This window comes from Montipora foliosa, chromosome 4 (assembly GCF_036669935.1).
Source record: "Montipora foliosa isolate CH-2021 chromosome 4, ASM3666993v2, whole genome shotgun sequence".
Taxonomy (NCBI): Eukaryota; Metazoa; Cnidaria; class Anthozoa; order Scleractinia; family Acroporidae; genus Montipora; species Montipora foliosa.
The window spans coordinates 16,335,299-16,350,298 of record NC_090872.1 but is presented as its reverse complement, the minus strand read 5'-3'; the positions used below and the strand labels follow the sequence as shown (position 1 = coordinate 16,350,298).

General features: G+C 41.1%; 3 protein-coding genes across 4 annotated transcripts in view; all 3 read right to left on the bottom strand.

The window, feature by feature from the left end:
• The window catches only part of LOC138001058 (uncharacterized), a 42,704-nt gene extending 40,660 nt beyond the window's left edge, over positions 1–2,044 (bottom strand). Inside the window, exons 1-2 of the mRNA XM_068847724.1 lie at positions 1,972–2,044; positions 1,773–1,838 (exon numbers count right to left, since the gene is read on the bottom strand). The gene's annotated coding sequence lies outside the window, so the exon portion shown is untranslated. The remainder of the gene's footprint in view (positions 1–1,772; positions 1,839–1,971) is intronic.
• LOC138001068 (uncharacterized) overlaps positions 1–15,000 on the bottom strand; it is a 424,432-nt gene that overhangs the window by 374,811 nt on the left and 34,621 nt on the right. The window lies entirely within an intron of this gene.
• LOC138000043 (uncharacterized) overlaps positions 5,122–15,000 on the bottom strand; it is a 14,038-nt gene continuing 4,159 nt past the window's right edge. Inside the window, exons 3-5 of one of the 2 annotated variants that reach the window (XM_068846174.1) lie at positions 14,406–14,559; positions 6,981–11,263; positions 5,122–5,851 (exon numbers count right to left, since the gene is read on the bottom strand). In XM_068846174.1, coding sequence (XP_068702275.1) covers positions 5,809–5,851; positions 6,981–11,230 — 4,293 coding nt within the window. In that variant the 5' untranslated portion in view covers positions 11,231–11,263; positions 14,406–14,559 and the 3' untranslated portion in view covers positions 5,122–5,808. The remainder of the gene's footprint in view (positions 5,852–6,980; positions 11,264–14,405; positions 14,560–15,000) is intronic. The other variant, XM_068846175.1, reaches the window with a different exon arrangement.

Here is a 15,000-nt window from a genome sequence, read left to right as displayed (position 1 = left end):
ATTCAAGCTGCTTGCACACTGAGAAGGAACTAAGGGCCACCAAACCCTGCAAACATTTGCTTTGAAAGCCATCGGATTTGGCACTATTTACCACCCGCATTACCCAAACTGTCAAGAATGCTTAGCGACCCGCAATTGGTCAATGGGCACAATGGTGACCACTTGTGAGTCTTATGCTTAATCTCCCAATGGTTTGGGTAATGCGGGTTTCGAATAAAGCTGAATTCTATGGTTCTCGAAGCAAATGTTTGCAGAGTTTGTCGGCCCTTAATTCCTTCTCAGTGTGCAAGCGGGTTGAATGAAGAAGACAATTAGGTTGCAAAGGTATTGTCGGCCGTGATCTATGTGGAATTTCCAGGCAATCAAAGATTTGGGAGCAAATTTATGGCCCTTTTCCTTCGATGATTCTGTTTGGCGGCTTCGTCTTGGTGCCCAACCTTGGGAAAGAATATATAAAGGGAAGAGAAGAGGAACCAAAAACCACCTAAATTGCTCCTAATTGACCCACAAATGGTACCAGAGACAAAGAAACACAAGACTGAGGCAAGGTAAGCTATTTTTTAGTTGCCAATGACCAATCCGAGCGAAAGGCGGGGATCGCGAGGCGGCAGCATTATAGAACCATGTGCGAAAGTATCAAGCTGCAGGCAAAAAAAATGTCGAGTGATCCAGAGAAAAAAGTAATGTAATGTAACAATAGAAAAAAATAAGCCAATCACATCGAGCTCAAAACTAAACCAGTGTACATGTTCTTATCAGCCGCCGTTCTCAATTTCGGCTGGCAGTTCATGATTAGAGGTGTTTTTCGTTTTGTAACCATTGAGTTGAGAACAATTTAATTTAATTTTCAAAGGACATATGTTGTCTGCAAAGTACGCAATTCCGCAGTCAACGATCAATTTGACTTATAATTCATGGCTGTATCTTGCAAAATAAAAATTCTACCAGTAAAACAACTTTGAAGTTTCTTGTACTAGAGAGTTTGATTCCACATTACATGTTTCACACTGAAAAGTCTGAAAATGCTTTGGCAATTTTTTACATGGCACTGATTTTATTTATCTTAATTATGGTATATTCCTGTTAAAATTACAGCCGTTCAAAAATTACAGCTGCAGTACTTTCCATATTATTGCTAAACAAGTTGACATTTACATTGTTGTTGGAGAAACAAAGTGTACAATTTCTATTATTGTATTATTGTTACCAAGATAAGTTGAGTTTCAGTACTTTCGAATAAAAAAATTAAAACTACTGTTGAGTACTTTGGAACTCTAATACAAATCTGTAAACTTATATTGACTGTCTCGTTGGAACTTAGAGATACGTATTTCTACTTTAAATCGTAAATATTTTTTTGCATTTTGCGAAAAACCGTTTTCCCCATACAAATCCTTATATTTCTACTCCGGCAAATACACAAAAATTATATCGAGCTTGGGCGACTTGTGGAATTGAATAGCAAAAAACACGTACTTTACCTGTAGTACAATCAAGCTAATTAAATTTACTTACTATTAGCAAAATATTTAAAAACATCATGATTCAAGTGTTTTTACAACACAATTACAATCGACTGTGTTCTGCAGTTAAAATTGTTTCCAGTGAAAAAACCTTACCTGAGACCAGACGCTACATGTACAAGATGGAAGATCGTTACATAAGGAAAAAACAGTGCTTCCAGTGTCTATAAGGTGACGATGGAGAGAAATAGGCAAGTTTCTTTGCTGTAAAAACTAGATTTAAATCACCGCACATACTCGATTGGTTACCTGTTAAATGAAGGCCAAGCTCCAATATACGAATCATATCACATCATGGCAGAGTTCCATGAGATACTAAGTACACAGAAAACGTCAATTAGCGATAAGTAGTTACTAATTTCCCAGAGCCCGCTTAGTAAACTTTTAGGGAGAGAAACGTCACAAATCACGTCGCTGTAAACCTTGTCGTAACGCGCAACTCACTTACCTCGAGATATCCAGCAACTTCCAAGGTTAGCTAAGGTTCTTCAGCATAATTCAAAATATGGCGAACTCCCGGCTCGAAAACCCACAGGACACCCAAACCCCCCAACCCAGGGCAGCAGAGAGGTCCTGGAAAGGGGTTGTTCGACTTCCTTGAGAACCAGCAAAGCTGTTTGCATGAGAAAACTCGTCCCTGGCGCGAGTTCCTTACCGGGATGACTAATTGATTTCCTATCGTGTTTACAAGATGCCTACTTTATTTCATATCGAGTTTGCATGATGGCACACTTGACGTTGATCAAATACATGTCATTTTGGATTGACCCAGAGGCCAAGTTCATACATTCTCGTTCCCAGAGCTGCGATCCTCTTGGCCAGCGCCTCGGCTCGATCCGTGGCGCCGGCTAAGAGGATCGCAGCTCTGGGAACGAGAATGAAGTTCATACCGAAACGAGTGGTTGTTCCTCGTTTAAATGACACCGTTGCGAACTTTCGTACCGAAATGAAATTCTTTCTCCGGTACAGAAACCGGGGTGAACTCGCGCCGGTATGAATCGTTCCGGTATGACACGACGATACATCAAAGGATAAAAAATGGCTGCCGCAGTGAGTGACCCTGAAGCGAACGAACGAGGCAACTCTCTAATTGGGAGAAGAACACATTTTTCTTCAAAACGCCAGGGGTTGTGGTCAAAGGCGCAAGGAATTGTGGTTGTGCGCGAATAGAGAAATTAAGATGCACGAGAATAGAGCCTGCTCTACACTCACGCAACAAACAGTAAATTCGAATCGTTCAATGAAAAAGGCCACCTAGGTAAACTAGTTAGTATTATAAGCATATTTAGCTAACGTCATTTTCTGTATAAATTGGAGAGACTGTAAATCAAAACAAATCGAATTAAATTAACCCTTCTATTCCCACGATCGAAACGTTCATTCTCCTAACTAGAACCATTGATTTCAGTTTTTGTTGGGTAGTCATGAAAATTTGGTGTTATATCAAGATCACACCTCTTCAGCTGATAATATTCTTCATTCTCAATACTATCTGAATGACATTACATTGACATTGTGAAGAGAATTTACAAACCGATCACTCCTGGAATTCAAAGGGTTGAAGCTGATCAAATCAATGTTGGTTTCTGTTGAGAATGCAAAATCGCAGGAGTTGGAGAACAACTTCTCGGAGCAGAGTAGAGTGTCAACTGTCAAGTCTGGGAATCCAAACCGGACCACATTGATTACAGGCAAATACTCTCACAACTGCGTCAATCATCGTACGCAATACTATGTGTAGAAAATTCGACGTCACGCACGATTGCCTCAGCCCTCGGAGCCCCAAGTAGACCAAATGCCAAAGAGCGAAAACCTTAAAGTTGTGTTCACACTCAACGTTGATTATGATCAACTGAAGTATTATTCAGGCTATCATACTCTATTCAATTTTATTCGATTATGGTCCTGTTCACATCTGCGAAAATTCAAATACAATAGGCTGGGTAACCTCGCAGGGAGACAAAATGGGGCCGAAACGCGTGGCTGCTACGATTACCATCACGATGCTTGAGGCGAGAAGAGAACCAAGGACAGCTTCCGAGCATAGAAGACAAATCCAAATCTTCGATCCATAAAGCGATTAGAAGTGTCGTTCGCTCATACCACCACGTGTTCGCCATTCTGTTCAATTACGCACTGTAATTACTTCAAACAATCCCTTTGAGGTCGTTTGAAATAATTATCCAATTATAATCACGTACTGTAATTACTTGATGTTGACCCTTTCCAAAGTTAATTGGATTATAATTCGATCATAATCGAAGCCTAATGTGAACACGGGTTTAGATCCCCTGGGTGTGTCAATATATAAAATTTGAGGAGGCAGCATGGCCGAGTGGTGAGGTAGCCTGCGTAACAGCGGCCGCTTACCATTTAATTTTCGGTCAGAAGTTTTTTTAAATGGGAAATGGAATGAGCCGTTTCATTTGTGAGTCCATTTTCGAATGCCATAAGAGTCTGGGTACAAATAAATGTCAAGTGAAGCTTTCATCTTCGCAGTTATGAACGCAATTTTTGCAATTGCGTAAAGAAACCTGAAAATTTCAGGATTCAACGGGTATTGAACCCGTGACCTCGCGATACCGGTGAAACGCTCTAACCAACTGAGCTATGAAGCCACTGACGTTGGGAGCTGGTCATTTGTGGGTTTATGAAAATGGGTATATGGGTCTATGATATATGGAATTTCAGGCTTCTTTACGCAATTGCAAAAATTGCGTTCATAACTGCGAAGATCACAGCGTCACTTGATTTCATATCCACAGTTCATATATGACCCATTTCATATACCATTTCATCGTTGACAAATAATTGTAGCGGCCAATGCCCGCCAAGTAAGTGATGTAATCCTCGCATCGGTGCCTGGTTCTAGTGGTGCAAACAATCCGGTCGACTCTGTAAAAGTGGAAAAAGAAGACAACCTTCGCAGGCTGTGCCTTCTTTCCAGAAAATTTCTGTTGGTGTCAACCGTTCCATTTGTTTTCCCACCGGAACGACGGTTTTTTTCTGACAAATGGTAAGCGCCCAGGATTTCCATCTGGCATTCGCCCTATTCTCGCGCGGCCAGAAAAATTGAATTCGATTCTCGCCCGCTGAAAACGCTTGTTATGCAGGCTAAGTGGTGAGGGTGATGTAAGTCCGGTTTATCTTGAGATTGTGACTTCAGTGTAGTGTTTTACCCATTAATGGCTTTGTTACCTTTATGGAGACCTTTATTATACCTCTATCATTATTATAATGACAACAGCAATTACGATCACGTTTTATAATCAATTAAGACTAACCAAAAAGTAGCGTCCTCTCTGCTCGCAAATAGCAGAGCTAATCGAGGCTGGAAGGGGAATACATAAGATTACTTTGACTAGGACTGAGACAAATAGCATATGTAGCCATGTTAGAAATAGGAAAATATAACGATCAAGAGGAAAAAACAAATTTATGATATTACAAATTTGGAACTAAGATTCAAGATTCACTCGATGAAATTCTGTCAGTTTTCTTCATTTATTTAACGAAGCTGGCGCATCAACAGAAGCATCCAATGATTTCAAAATATGAAATAAAAGTTCACGTAGTGAAGGCCTCAGTTTTTGTTCGAGGAGGTCTCGATTACTTTGGGCACAAAATCGACAATATCCAAATACGTATTCACTATTTTAACCCTGGATGAAACTTTTATCCATCTATACCGAACTTGCAGTGGCATTCAACTGAGTTAGAACTAACACAATAAATGCCTCTACAGCTGAATCAGCTGAGTTTTATTGCAGCTTAACAAAAAGGCTGAATTGAGCAAACAAGTGTAATTTCACACCCGGCCGGGTTACACATACGAATAAAACGCATATTTAAAAAAAGTTTCAAACTTTCCAGCGGCAAAACTTCAGGTAAAACAATTAGAAAGCAAGGGATTTTTTAGCGCAAATGTGAGATTGTACAACTTTCCTTTCTCAAGGCACCAAAAAAAGACCCAGACTGATTATAAAGAATAAGACATTATTTATCCACAGTTCTAATCGTAAACGTATCCACATTCGTCGCCAATTTACAGCGACCTGAATCGGTTAAAAAAAAAAACAAGCTAACTTACTGAAACGCGACCAACAAAGTGTATGCTGTTACACCATTCGTCTGCAAAAAACCTACCACATCTACTACAAATCAGGAAACACTGTACAGCTCTGCCAGTATGAAACAGAGCTCAAAATATGTACAAGTTTTCTCTTGTATTTGTCCAGAAGACGCGCCAGGAAACTTTGCGGTCACAATCGTCACTGTCGTTTCTTCAGATGACAAGACAACAAGAAACTCGCTCCTGACACTTGGACCTGCAGGAAAAGTAACAAATATTAATTCAATTGATTGATCAAATTGTCACTCGAAGGAGATAAAGGTGTCACGTTTTTAGTATATTTGTGAGTGAAATAGAAAACGTAAGCTCGTCTAATTTTTGCCTCTTGCTTCTTCTAGCAAACGCAGTAGGGAAATTGAGCATCGCATTCGCACCAACGGCAAACCTCTAGCTGAATGTTTGATTTTGACAAAAAATCAAAGAATTTGCCGCAACCATTGACCTGTTATCTACAGATACTGCCAACAACTTCTCAAGAACAGGACCCTACATGAAACATTAAATTTTTATTCTTTTCTGCCGGTTCCCGCTTATCGTTTTACGTGAAGGCAATAATAAACCCGTCAGCTTCATTATTGTCACCATCAAAGGATAGAAAGCTAAGGGGCAAGGAGCAACCAGTCTCGAAAAGGCAATATTTACATATGGTGGCTCCTCGCCAAATTAGGAGCTTTTCACATTCAAAGGTAACAGTCCAACCCCGGCCCACTCGTAACTGTCATTTCGGCTACGCCATGGTGATGACGCCCAAGTAGCTGTCAAAACAGCTGTCCGAGGTTGCCAATGCCCAGTGTCAAATCGCTGTACACATGCGCAAGATATTGGCCTGATTATTGTGTTTGTGAAATTATTGTGTGACCACCAATGCTTTAATTGTTTTTGTATCTGTTATTAACGGGATTTACTCAAAAGAGTATCAACCACCAATAGGCACCTTATCCATCAACATAACGGTCGATATGTGAACACAATTTTAGCGGCTCTTATCCAAAGAATATTACACTGTAAGTGTAAGGAGCGGGATTCTCGCACTAATTAAGAGATGCGAGAATGAGACCACAAGCAAGCTACGCAACACAGTTATGTAAACTCATATCACCCTATACGGGAACAAAAACACACATTTAAGCAACCACTAACTTTTGATAACAATGCTTTGTTGGCTACCTTGTAGTGCATACAGAAGATTTCAGTGTGGGTCGTGTGGTCATTTGCCGAACAGTATTCGCTCAAGGTGCTGCTGGCCACGACAGTGGGCACAGCATTTGAAAGACCACATGCATTTTAAAAACACTTGGCTCTCAAACAACAAATTGCCAACTTACCTTTTTGCCCCACCGCTGAGTGTCTTTTCTCCCGGGTGTTTTACCTTGATAATTTTTAAGTCCAACCCTAGCTTTGAACAAATGGCAATGATACCTCCACTGGAAAAAGTTTCTAAATGGTATGGCTCATCCACACCAACACCCATAACACAGAGTAGATCTCCAGACCTGACGTTGAACATCTTAAGGCAGGCGTCATTCAGAAAAACACATTCCTCGTCACTGATGAATTTACAACTCTTAACGGGGTCATCACTCAATTTAACACGCAAGTTACCAGAAACTGCATCGAGAACGTATACACCATTTAACTCATCAACAACAATTAATTGACCATCGGGAGAAAATGATCCCCTCACACAAAACAAACTGTTACCAGAGAGTGCACACCATCGCGATTCGGTTTTACCCAGTTGCTTCAATTCAATGAACTTTTGCCCGTCGTCACTTGAGGCAAACAACTGGAGGTCCCTGTAGCAAGCAATCAACTTATGCTGCAGTTTAAACGTTACCACATACTTTCCACCAACAGTATCTAAAATGATCCCATCTCCCGTTTTAGATGATATGCATGCCACCTGATCATCTGAAATAGGAAAGAGAGCATCCGCGCCGAACATCCATCGTCGCATGCAGACTGACAAATCAAAGTTCCAAAGCTCAAGAGTGCTCGCAGTTGCAAACAAAATTCCATCTTTTAAAGCTACGAACTCAATGAGGAGGACACTTTCAAACTCTTTCTGTCCCTTAAGTTCCCTATTCGAAACGTCCCAAGCCATGATAATTTGACGTTTGAACGATCCCAGTCCGACCGACACGTCTGCATAAACAATCTCGCCGGAAAATGAGAATCGGAGAGATTGGACCTCTTGGAATTCTGTGTCCTTCCTTCGTGGATTTCGATAAACCATTTCAATATAATCTCCATGTACAATGTAGTTCCTTAAAAGAGATTGGCTATTAAGAACTACGTCAGAAAAACGGAATGGATCCTGTAAACTCACAGGATCTCCTAACAAAAAGCCACCGATTCTTTGGGATTCTAGCTCAAAGGAATTCCAACTGGAAAAATAAACAATATCCATCGAATAGTGATCCTCAGGCCCCTCAGTGACTCTCAAACAAAACCACTTGTTAGACCCGGCAAAACCTACAACACGTGAACACCAAAGAAACCGACTGTCTGGTGAGAACCTAATCATTCCACACACAGAGTCTAAAGCTGCCTCTGCTAGAGTTGAAAAACCATTTTGCCGATCAACTAAACAAACAAAGCCAGTTAAATGGCAAATCGCCACGAGCTTTCCATCTCGGGATATCGCAAAGGATAAAATATCGCTATCTCTGGTGAGGCGATCAATCTCCCTGCCATCGTTTAGATTCCACACGATAAGACATTTTGCATCGTCGGGACAATCAGACAAGATCTCGTCGCCGAAAATAGAACAGACAGAAAAACTGCACTTACTGGTGGGAAAAAGAGGCTTCAAGTCTCCATTAAAGGAATAGGCATGGCTTAAAACTCCTGGCAAGATGACATCCTTGGTAGGATGAAATACCACTGAACGGTAAAAAGCATACACAGTAGACCTATGATAATCTTCTGGTTGGTATGCATGGTTGGTATCGATGATTCTCCTTCTACCACACATAGAGTCACAACAGAGTCTTAGTTTGCAATAACGTTTCCATTTGAGGTTACCAGAGGCAAGTGACCACAACTGAATGGATCCATCGAGGCACTCACAAACCATGTATTCTAAGCTAGGGGACACATCGAAACAACGCGCATCTGAACAAAAATGAAACCGAGTTTGAACAGCTTTTTGAGGGACATTTTTGGTTAAGTACTCCATGTAAGGCTTATCGGAATACTTGGTCTCCAGAAGCTGGCGGGAGTCAGAAGATAGTTTACTACTTCCCTCATTCAACAGATATTGAAATATAGTAAATGGATACTCTTCTAATGTTAGACGGTATTTCTTTAAAACAACCAATAATGACGAAAGGGTCTCACAACAATCGGCTGATATCGTTTTCAACCCATCGTGTTTCATTAAACAGACAACATCTTCTGCGACTGTTGCCATGTTCAGACAAATCTTTGCGTACAAAACCTCTGGGTCTAACACATAGTTTCCAACCACTTGTTCAAGGCTGCAGGATTTCGTGTCTTGGTCTAACTGTAGCATGTGCTGAACACCATGTTCCAAGGCATACTTTGTAGTGTCAGCGAAGGATTGTGAGTTGCTAACACCTTTTCTCTTTAACTCGTCAATTTCGTTAGAGGAAAGAGTAGAAAGGATCTTATGGCCTTCCATTTCCTCCACGCTGAAAATGTGCTGCTCGTAGCGTGACTTGTCTGTCAACCAGTCCTTGACTGATTTATGAAAGAAATGAATACGGTTATCGTGAACCGGAAGGAGTGATGACACAATGGCAATGGCTTTGCTCACCTTTCGCATAACAGTCGTGGACAACAAGTCCTTGCACAACAATTTAGGAACAAAACCCAATGGTAATGGTTCCCTTGCTGCTGCAATTGCACTCAGGAAACAAAGAAATTGCTCTTCAGTTATGTTCAGTTCCTCACACAAGTCTTGCTCCAGCCGTTGGAAATACGACTGGTACACATACGAGATGCCTGTCGGAAGGGTTTTGTCCACTTCTTCCAAGGTAAGTATGGTTGAACTCTTGGCCCTTATAAAATCTACCAAAAACTGGGCACACAGAAAGACTCCCTCTGACTTCTGCACGAGATCATCTAAGACTAGCTCGAGCCTTTCAACTTCTAATAAATCGCTCAGAGTTCGTTCAAAGTAAAAACGAATGTCTTCCAAGTTGTCTTCATCTTTTCCCTCTAGTACCAGTGGTTTCAAATCTTTCAGGCTGTCCCAAATGTTGACTTCAGGTCGCGTCGTCACAAAAAATCTAATCCAAAGTGGCAGATTCTTAAAAAACTTGGCAATCACGTCAAGAAGATCATTTCGTCCTTGGTGTTCACCTTCATCTAAAGCATCTATTACCACAAGAAATGTAAAAGCTGGATCTGCTACGCTGTTCAGAGGTTCAAAAAACAGCAAAACAAACAGATCTGCGACTTCCATGTCATTGATCTCTACACCTAGATTTCCGGAGAGCTGTTCAACAAGAGCTTTCTTGTACTCTGGAAGACAGCCTGAGAGGTGAAAGGCTAAAGACTGCAGCATCACCTTGGGATTCCTATGGCGTGCTCTCTCGTGGTGACAAAAATGGCTCCCCGCTAATCTTTTAGCTCCTTGCATTCTTCTGCACATCTCAGCAGCCATGACAGATTTCCCCATCCCTGCATTTGCGCTGAGCACCAAGACACAATTTGGAGAGCTTGCATCATCCAACCAGCCGTTGATTTTAGCAAAGAAAGACTCACGGGTTCCTTCCAAATATCTGTTTCCGTAATATCTCATGTCAAGTTGGGTGTCAATCTTAGCAAGCTTTTTTAGGATTTTATCTTCCTGATCGGTGTTGTGTTGTGTCTCACGGATTTCAGTAACAATTTGGTGTATGTCTTCAATCACGGAATTGCCTTCCTCAACCGTCTCTTGGGTTGTTGACTGCTGGATTCGTAAGTCCTCTACACTCTGTTGAACTTTGTTCTGAAGTTGACGCATGTCATTAAGTTGAGACTTTAGATCCTCTTCACTCTCTGCCCATTCCCGTAAGGCATCAAGATAATCCTCCTCTCCACATTGCTCTGCCTTTAATCGATCAATCTCTGCCTGACTAAACCCAAGAGACACTAAAACGGCACTTATTTCCGTCCACAAAGCATTGCATGTTGGTGCATCGACACCAGTGGTTGTCACATGCCCATACACTTCATTACGGAAAAACTTAATGCGAGCAAGGTTTGCCTCGTGAGAGGTGTCACTTGGGGCAGGTTTTTGATGCCATCCTGTGTGGGGAGGGATAAGTCCACAAATGTTGGCCAGAAGGAGGAAAAGCAGAGTTATATCAAACGTGTTGGAATCCGGAGCAACTCCACCACCAGGGAACAGCTTGTCCCACTGGTTGCCATTGAGAATTCTTCTTCGTAAAAGGTTGTTAAGGATGGAATAACAGGAATTAAGATCAGCTGCTAACTTTGCAGGAGGGTGATGAATGTCAAAAACACTTCTCAGTACAGTTGTTCCACCATCTATAATGAGTCGACTGAGCTTAGCTCCATTTGTCTTCTCCTCTGAGCTCGCCAAGGGACCAGGCGTGGCCATAGTTAACCAAACCACTAATTTTTCACATTGTATCTGCATGGAAAAGAAAAATAATTAATTGATTGCCTAATTGGTTTCTATTGAGTCTTCATCAGAGACTAATAAAATGAGTGATTAAGTGACTGCATTAAAAATTATCACCAACCATTGTCTTTAATTAAGGAATGTAACTGCAGTGCGTATGATTCACAACCGCAAAAAGCTAAGAAATCGAGGATCAAATTAATGCCTTTAGGATCAGTTAATCGAGAATGACCTTTGGTTTCTACCACTAAAAATGAATAAAATTGATCCACAAGTACCTAGTAAAGTATAATGATGTATCAGTCTACTAGACAAGAACAATGTTGAATGGCTGTGCACATAAATGTTGCATGAAAAATTTTTGTCTCACTGGAACCTTTAGCAAACATTCATGTTGTGGGAGGGTTAAACATTAAAATACTAAGTCCTTTAGAACTGGCGTGATGTGCGCATATCGAGGAACAAGTCAAACTCGCAGCTGTGTTTAGCACTCTGTGAAGGCGGCCGTCGTGTGGTGTTGAGATATCCCGAACAGCAGCGAGTTGCAATAGTCTATGTGAGAAGTCACAAACGCGTAGATAAGGGTCCTGGCAGATTTCTGAGTTAGAAACCTAATATGTCTAATTTTTATAGAGTCGAAAAAAGGTTTCGCTACAGTTCCTTCCACCTTATGCAACCATCGACATAGAGCTTTCGAACCAAGCACTGACCTAAATTAGGGACAGAGCTGGCAGGCTTGATTTCCGACGCACACACCTGGATGTGGTCAATGTAAATGTTTTCAAGTTGTTGACGAGACCTCAGTTTTGCTATCATTTATCATTTAACAGGAGCTGATGCTGAGCCATCCATCTGTGAATGTCACAAATACACTCCTCCACTGCTTGAGTACGTTCTTCTTGGGACGCATCTGACCAAACGCGAAACGAAAGATACAACAAGACCAGAGAATAGACTTGGATCACTATCATTATTGGCTATCACCGTTGTCCAGATACTTTCGTTCTTCACAACGAAAAAATCGTTACAATTATCGGCAAGTAGTTGATCCGGCGAGCATGACGGAACTGAAACGAGTCAAATGTTTACGGTCGAGTAGTTGGTCAATGAATTGGAACAGTTTGCGCTGGTCACCATGATAGTAGAGTACTGTTGTAGGCTTCTTTAGCATTTCTTACTAAGTGATTTGCCACACAACACTGTTTCGTATATTGGTGATGGTCCGAGGATCAGAATTTAATACTGCGCCATCGTCTCTCCAGACGCCTTTTCTTTCTCACTGTTAGCTTGTAGAATATCAACAGTGAACCACGATGAATGAGGGCGTACTAAAACAGACCTTTGTTTTAAAGGTGGCTATAATTTTTATTTTCGGTGTTTTTGTTACCTTTGTAAAGCCCCTTTCCCTGCTCTCTTTCAATGCTTTGTTACATTTGCCAGTATTGCTCCCTTGATTTGTTATTTATTTTTGCAATAATTGTTATTTTCGGTATGTTTTTTGCATGGTTGTCATATTTGTTATTTTGCGATTGCGTGCATTTTTGGACATAAGTGCCAAAGTGTAATAATGACGAAAGACAATAGGGCCGTTTATACGAGAGAAAATAAGCCGCGGCTTACTCTGGCCGCGGCGTTTATAACACGCGAAAGAAACAATTTATACGAGAATGAACTCCCAGGCTAGGATAAGCCGCGGCTTGAGAAAGCCGTGAACGTAGATTTTGTACCATTCATACGGGGTGTTCGCCTCTTATGTAAGCCGCGGCCAGAGTAAGCCGCGGCTTATTTTCTCTCGTATAAACGGCTCTAATGTGAGTCAGCTAAAGCAGACACATCCATATCATGATAAGACTTAAACACGTTAGAGATAGGTCACTGAGAATTAAAGTCGTCAATATTAACAAAACGTAAGTTACGAGAAGATACCAGTATCTTAGCAAGACGTTGTAATAGCCAGTAGGAGCCGGTTTGCACTGTACCGCCAGATATACCAGATTCAGAGATCATGTAGTAAAGTCACTGGGAAGTCGTTCGCCACTTCTGATAATTACCAAATCAAGAATGTGGCCATGTGCATGGATAGTGGAGGATATAATTTTTCTAAATCAAATTATAGGCCTAAATCAAATCAATAAATTGCCGCCATATCCTGTCATCAGTATTATCTACATGCAAGTTTAAGTAGACAGTCAGCAGACAGTAACCAGAAGAGAATAACTAAACGCCCAAGTTAATCAGCGAACTCATCCAAAAACAAAGAATAACTGAATGCTGGAGGTCTGTAAACCATAATCAAACGTACAAGATATTAAAACCATTTGATTGGAAGCTCAATATGTTCAAAGGAGGAATAATTTGCAAGAGGATTAAGTCTGCACGTCCAGAAACAGCCGAGAAGCCGTTCAGTGCAAACATGAATGTAGACGCAGCAAGTAGCCAAATGTTTAACGGAATCAACCTTGAGCATATATACTCCAAGTTCACTGAAAGACAACTGCGAATGTCGTGGCTGTCTCAGAGCCCCATTACTGCTATAAGTTGATAAAGATGTTAATCCTGTTTAGAAGCCACTAAAAAGAATTCCCGAAGCTATGGGAAAGCCATTGAAAGAATGCCTTGGTAACCTTGAAGCTAAAAGGTGTGATAGAGAAGGTAGAAAGACCTACACAATGGATGAACTCTGTTGTGATTGCAAATAAAACTAATGACAAGCTCCGTCTTTGCCTGGACCGAAAGCCCTTTAACAAAGCACTAAAGAGATGTCATTTACCAATGCCAGTTATTGAAGACACAATACCAGAGCTGAACAAAGCGAACATTTTCAACAAAACTAAATTGAAAAGATGGTTATGGTCCCACACCCTTTGGTAGGTATAAATGCAATCGCATGCCCTTCGGGATTTCGCCCGCCAGTGAAATATTCTAACTGCGCTTGCGCGAATCGGTTCAAGATTTTCCTGGGGTGTATGCAATAGCTGCTGACATCCTTGTGGCTGGTACTAAAGACACGCTGCTGGAAGCGATTACAGATCACATCAACATCAAAATTAGATGGTTATTGAAAGGGTGTCAAGAGCGAAACATCAACTGCTGAACAAACAGAAAATGGCTTTAAACAGACAGAGGTTCCCTATATTGGACATATTCTTACTTCGGAGGGAGTGAAGGAAGTACCAGCCAAGATTGATGCAGTTCTTAATATTCGAAGGCCAACTGATGTATCAGGAGTTCAGCGTATTATGGGTACTGTAGGCTACCTTGCAAGTTGCTACCAATACTGTCTCGGAACCTTTCAAGCAGCTTACCTAAAAGTGTACAGAATATGTAAGGGACGAAATTAATGACAGAGCATTCATTAGGATCAAGGAGATGGTGATGCACCACTGCTGAAGCATTACTAACGAGAGCATTTAGAACTAGAGCACAAGTTTGAAGTAGATTCATTGCGGAAAATATGCATCGGGTAATGAAGTGGGCTGTACATAAACAGCATTGTTCACATTGTCTTCGATAGGTGTTATTCTGCATCGTAGTCTTCTGAATGGGCCTTATTCGCGTGGCGGCCATAAATATTGGCCAGACAATAGATTTCGTATCCTGAGCCTTGAGTTGAAATGTTTGGGAACGAGTTTCAGTTGGGAAAAACAAAAGTTTTCAATCCCTCGGGACTTAACATGATATCTGCCGTGTGATTATGGCCTATATTTAATGAAGTAGGATTTTGAAAATCAGTTTCAAATAATATT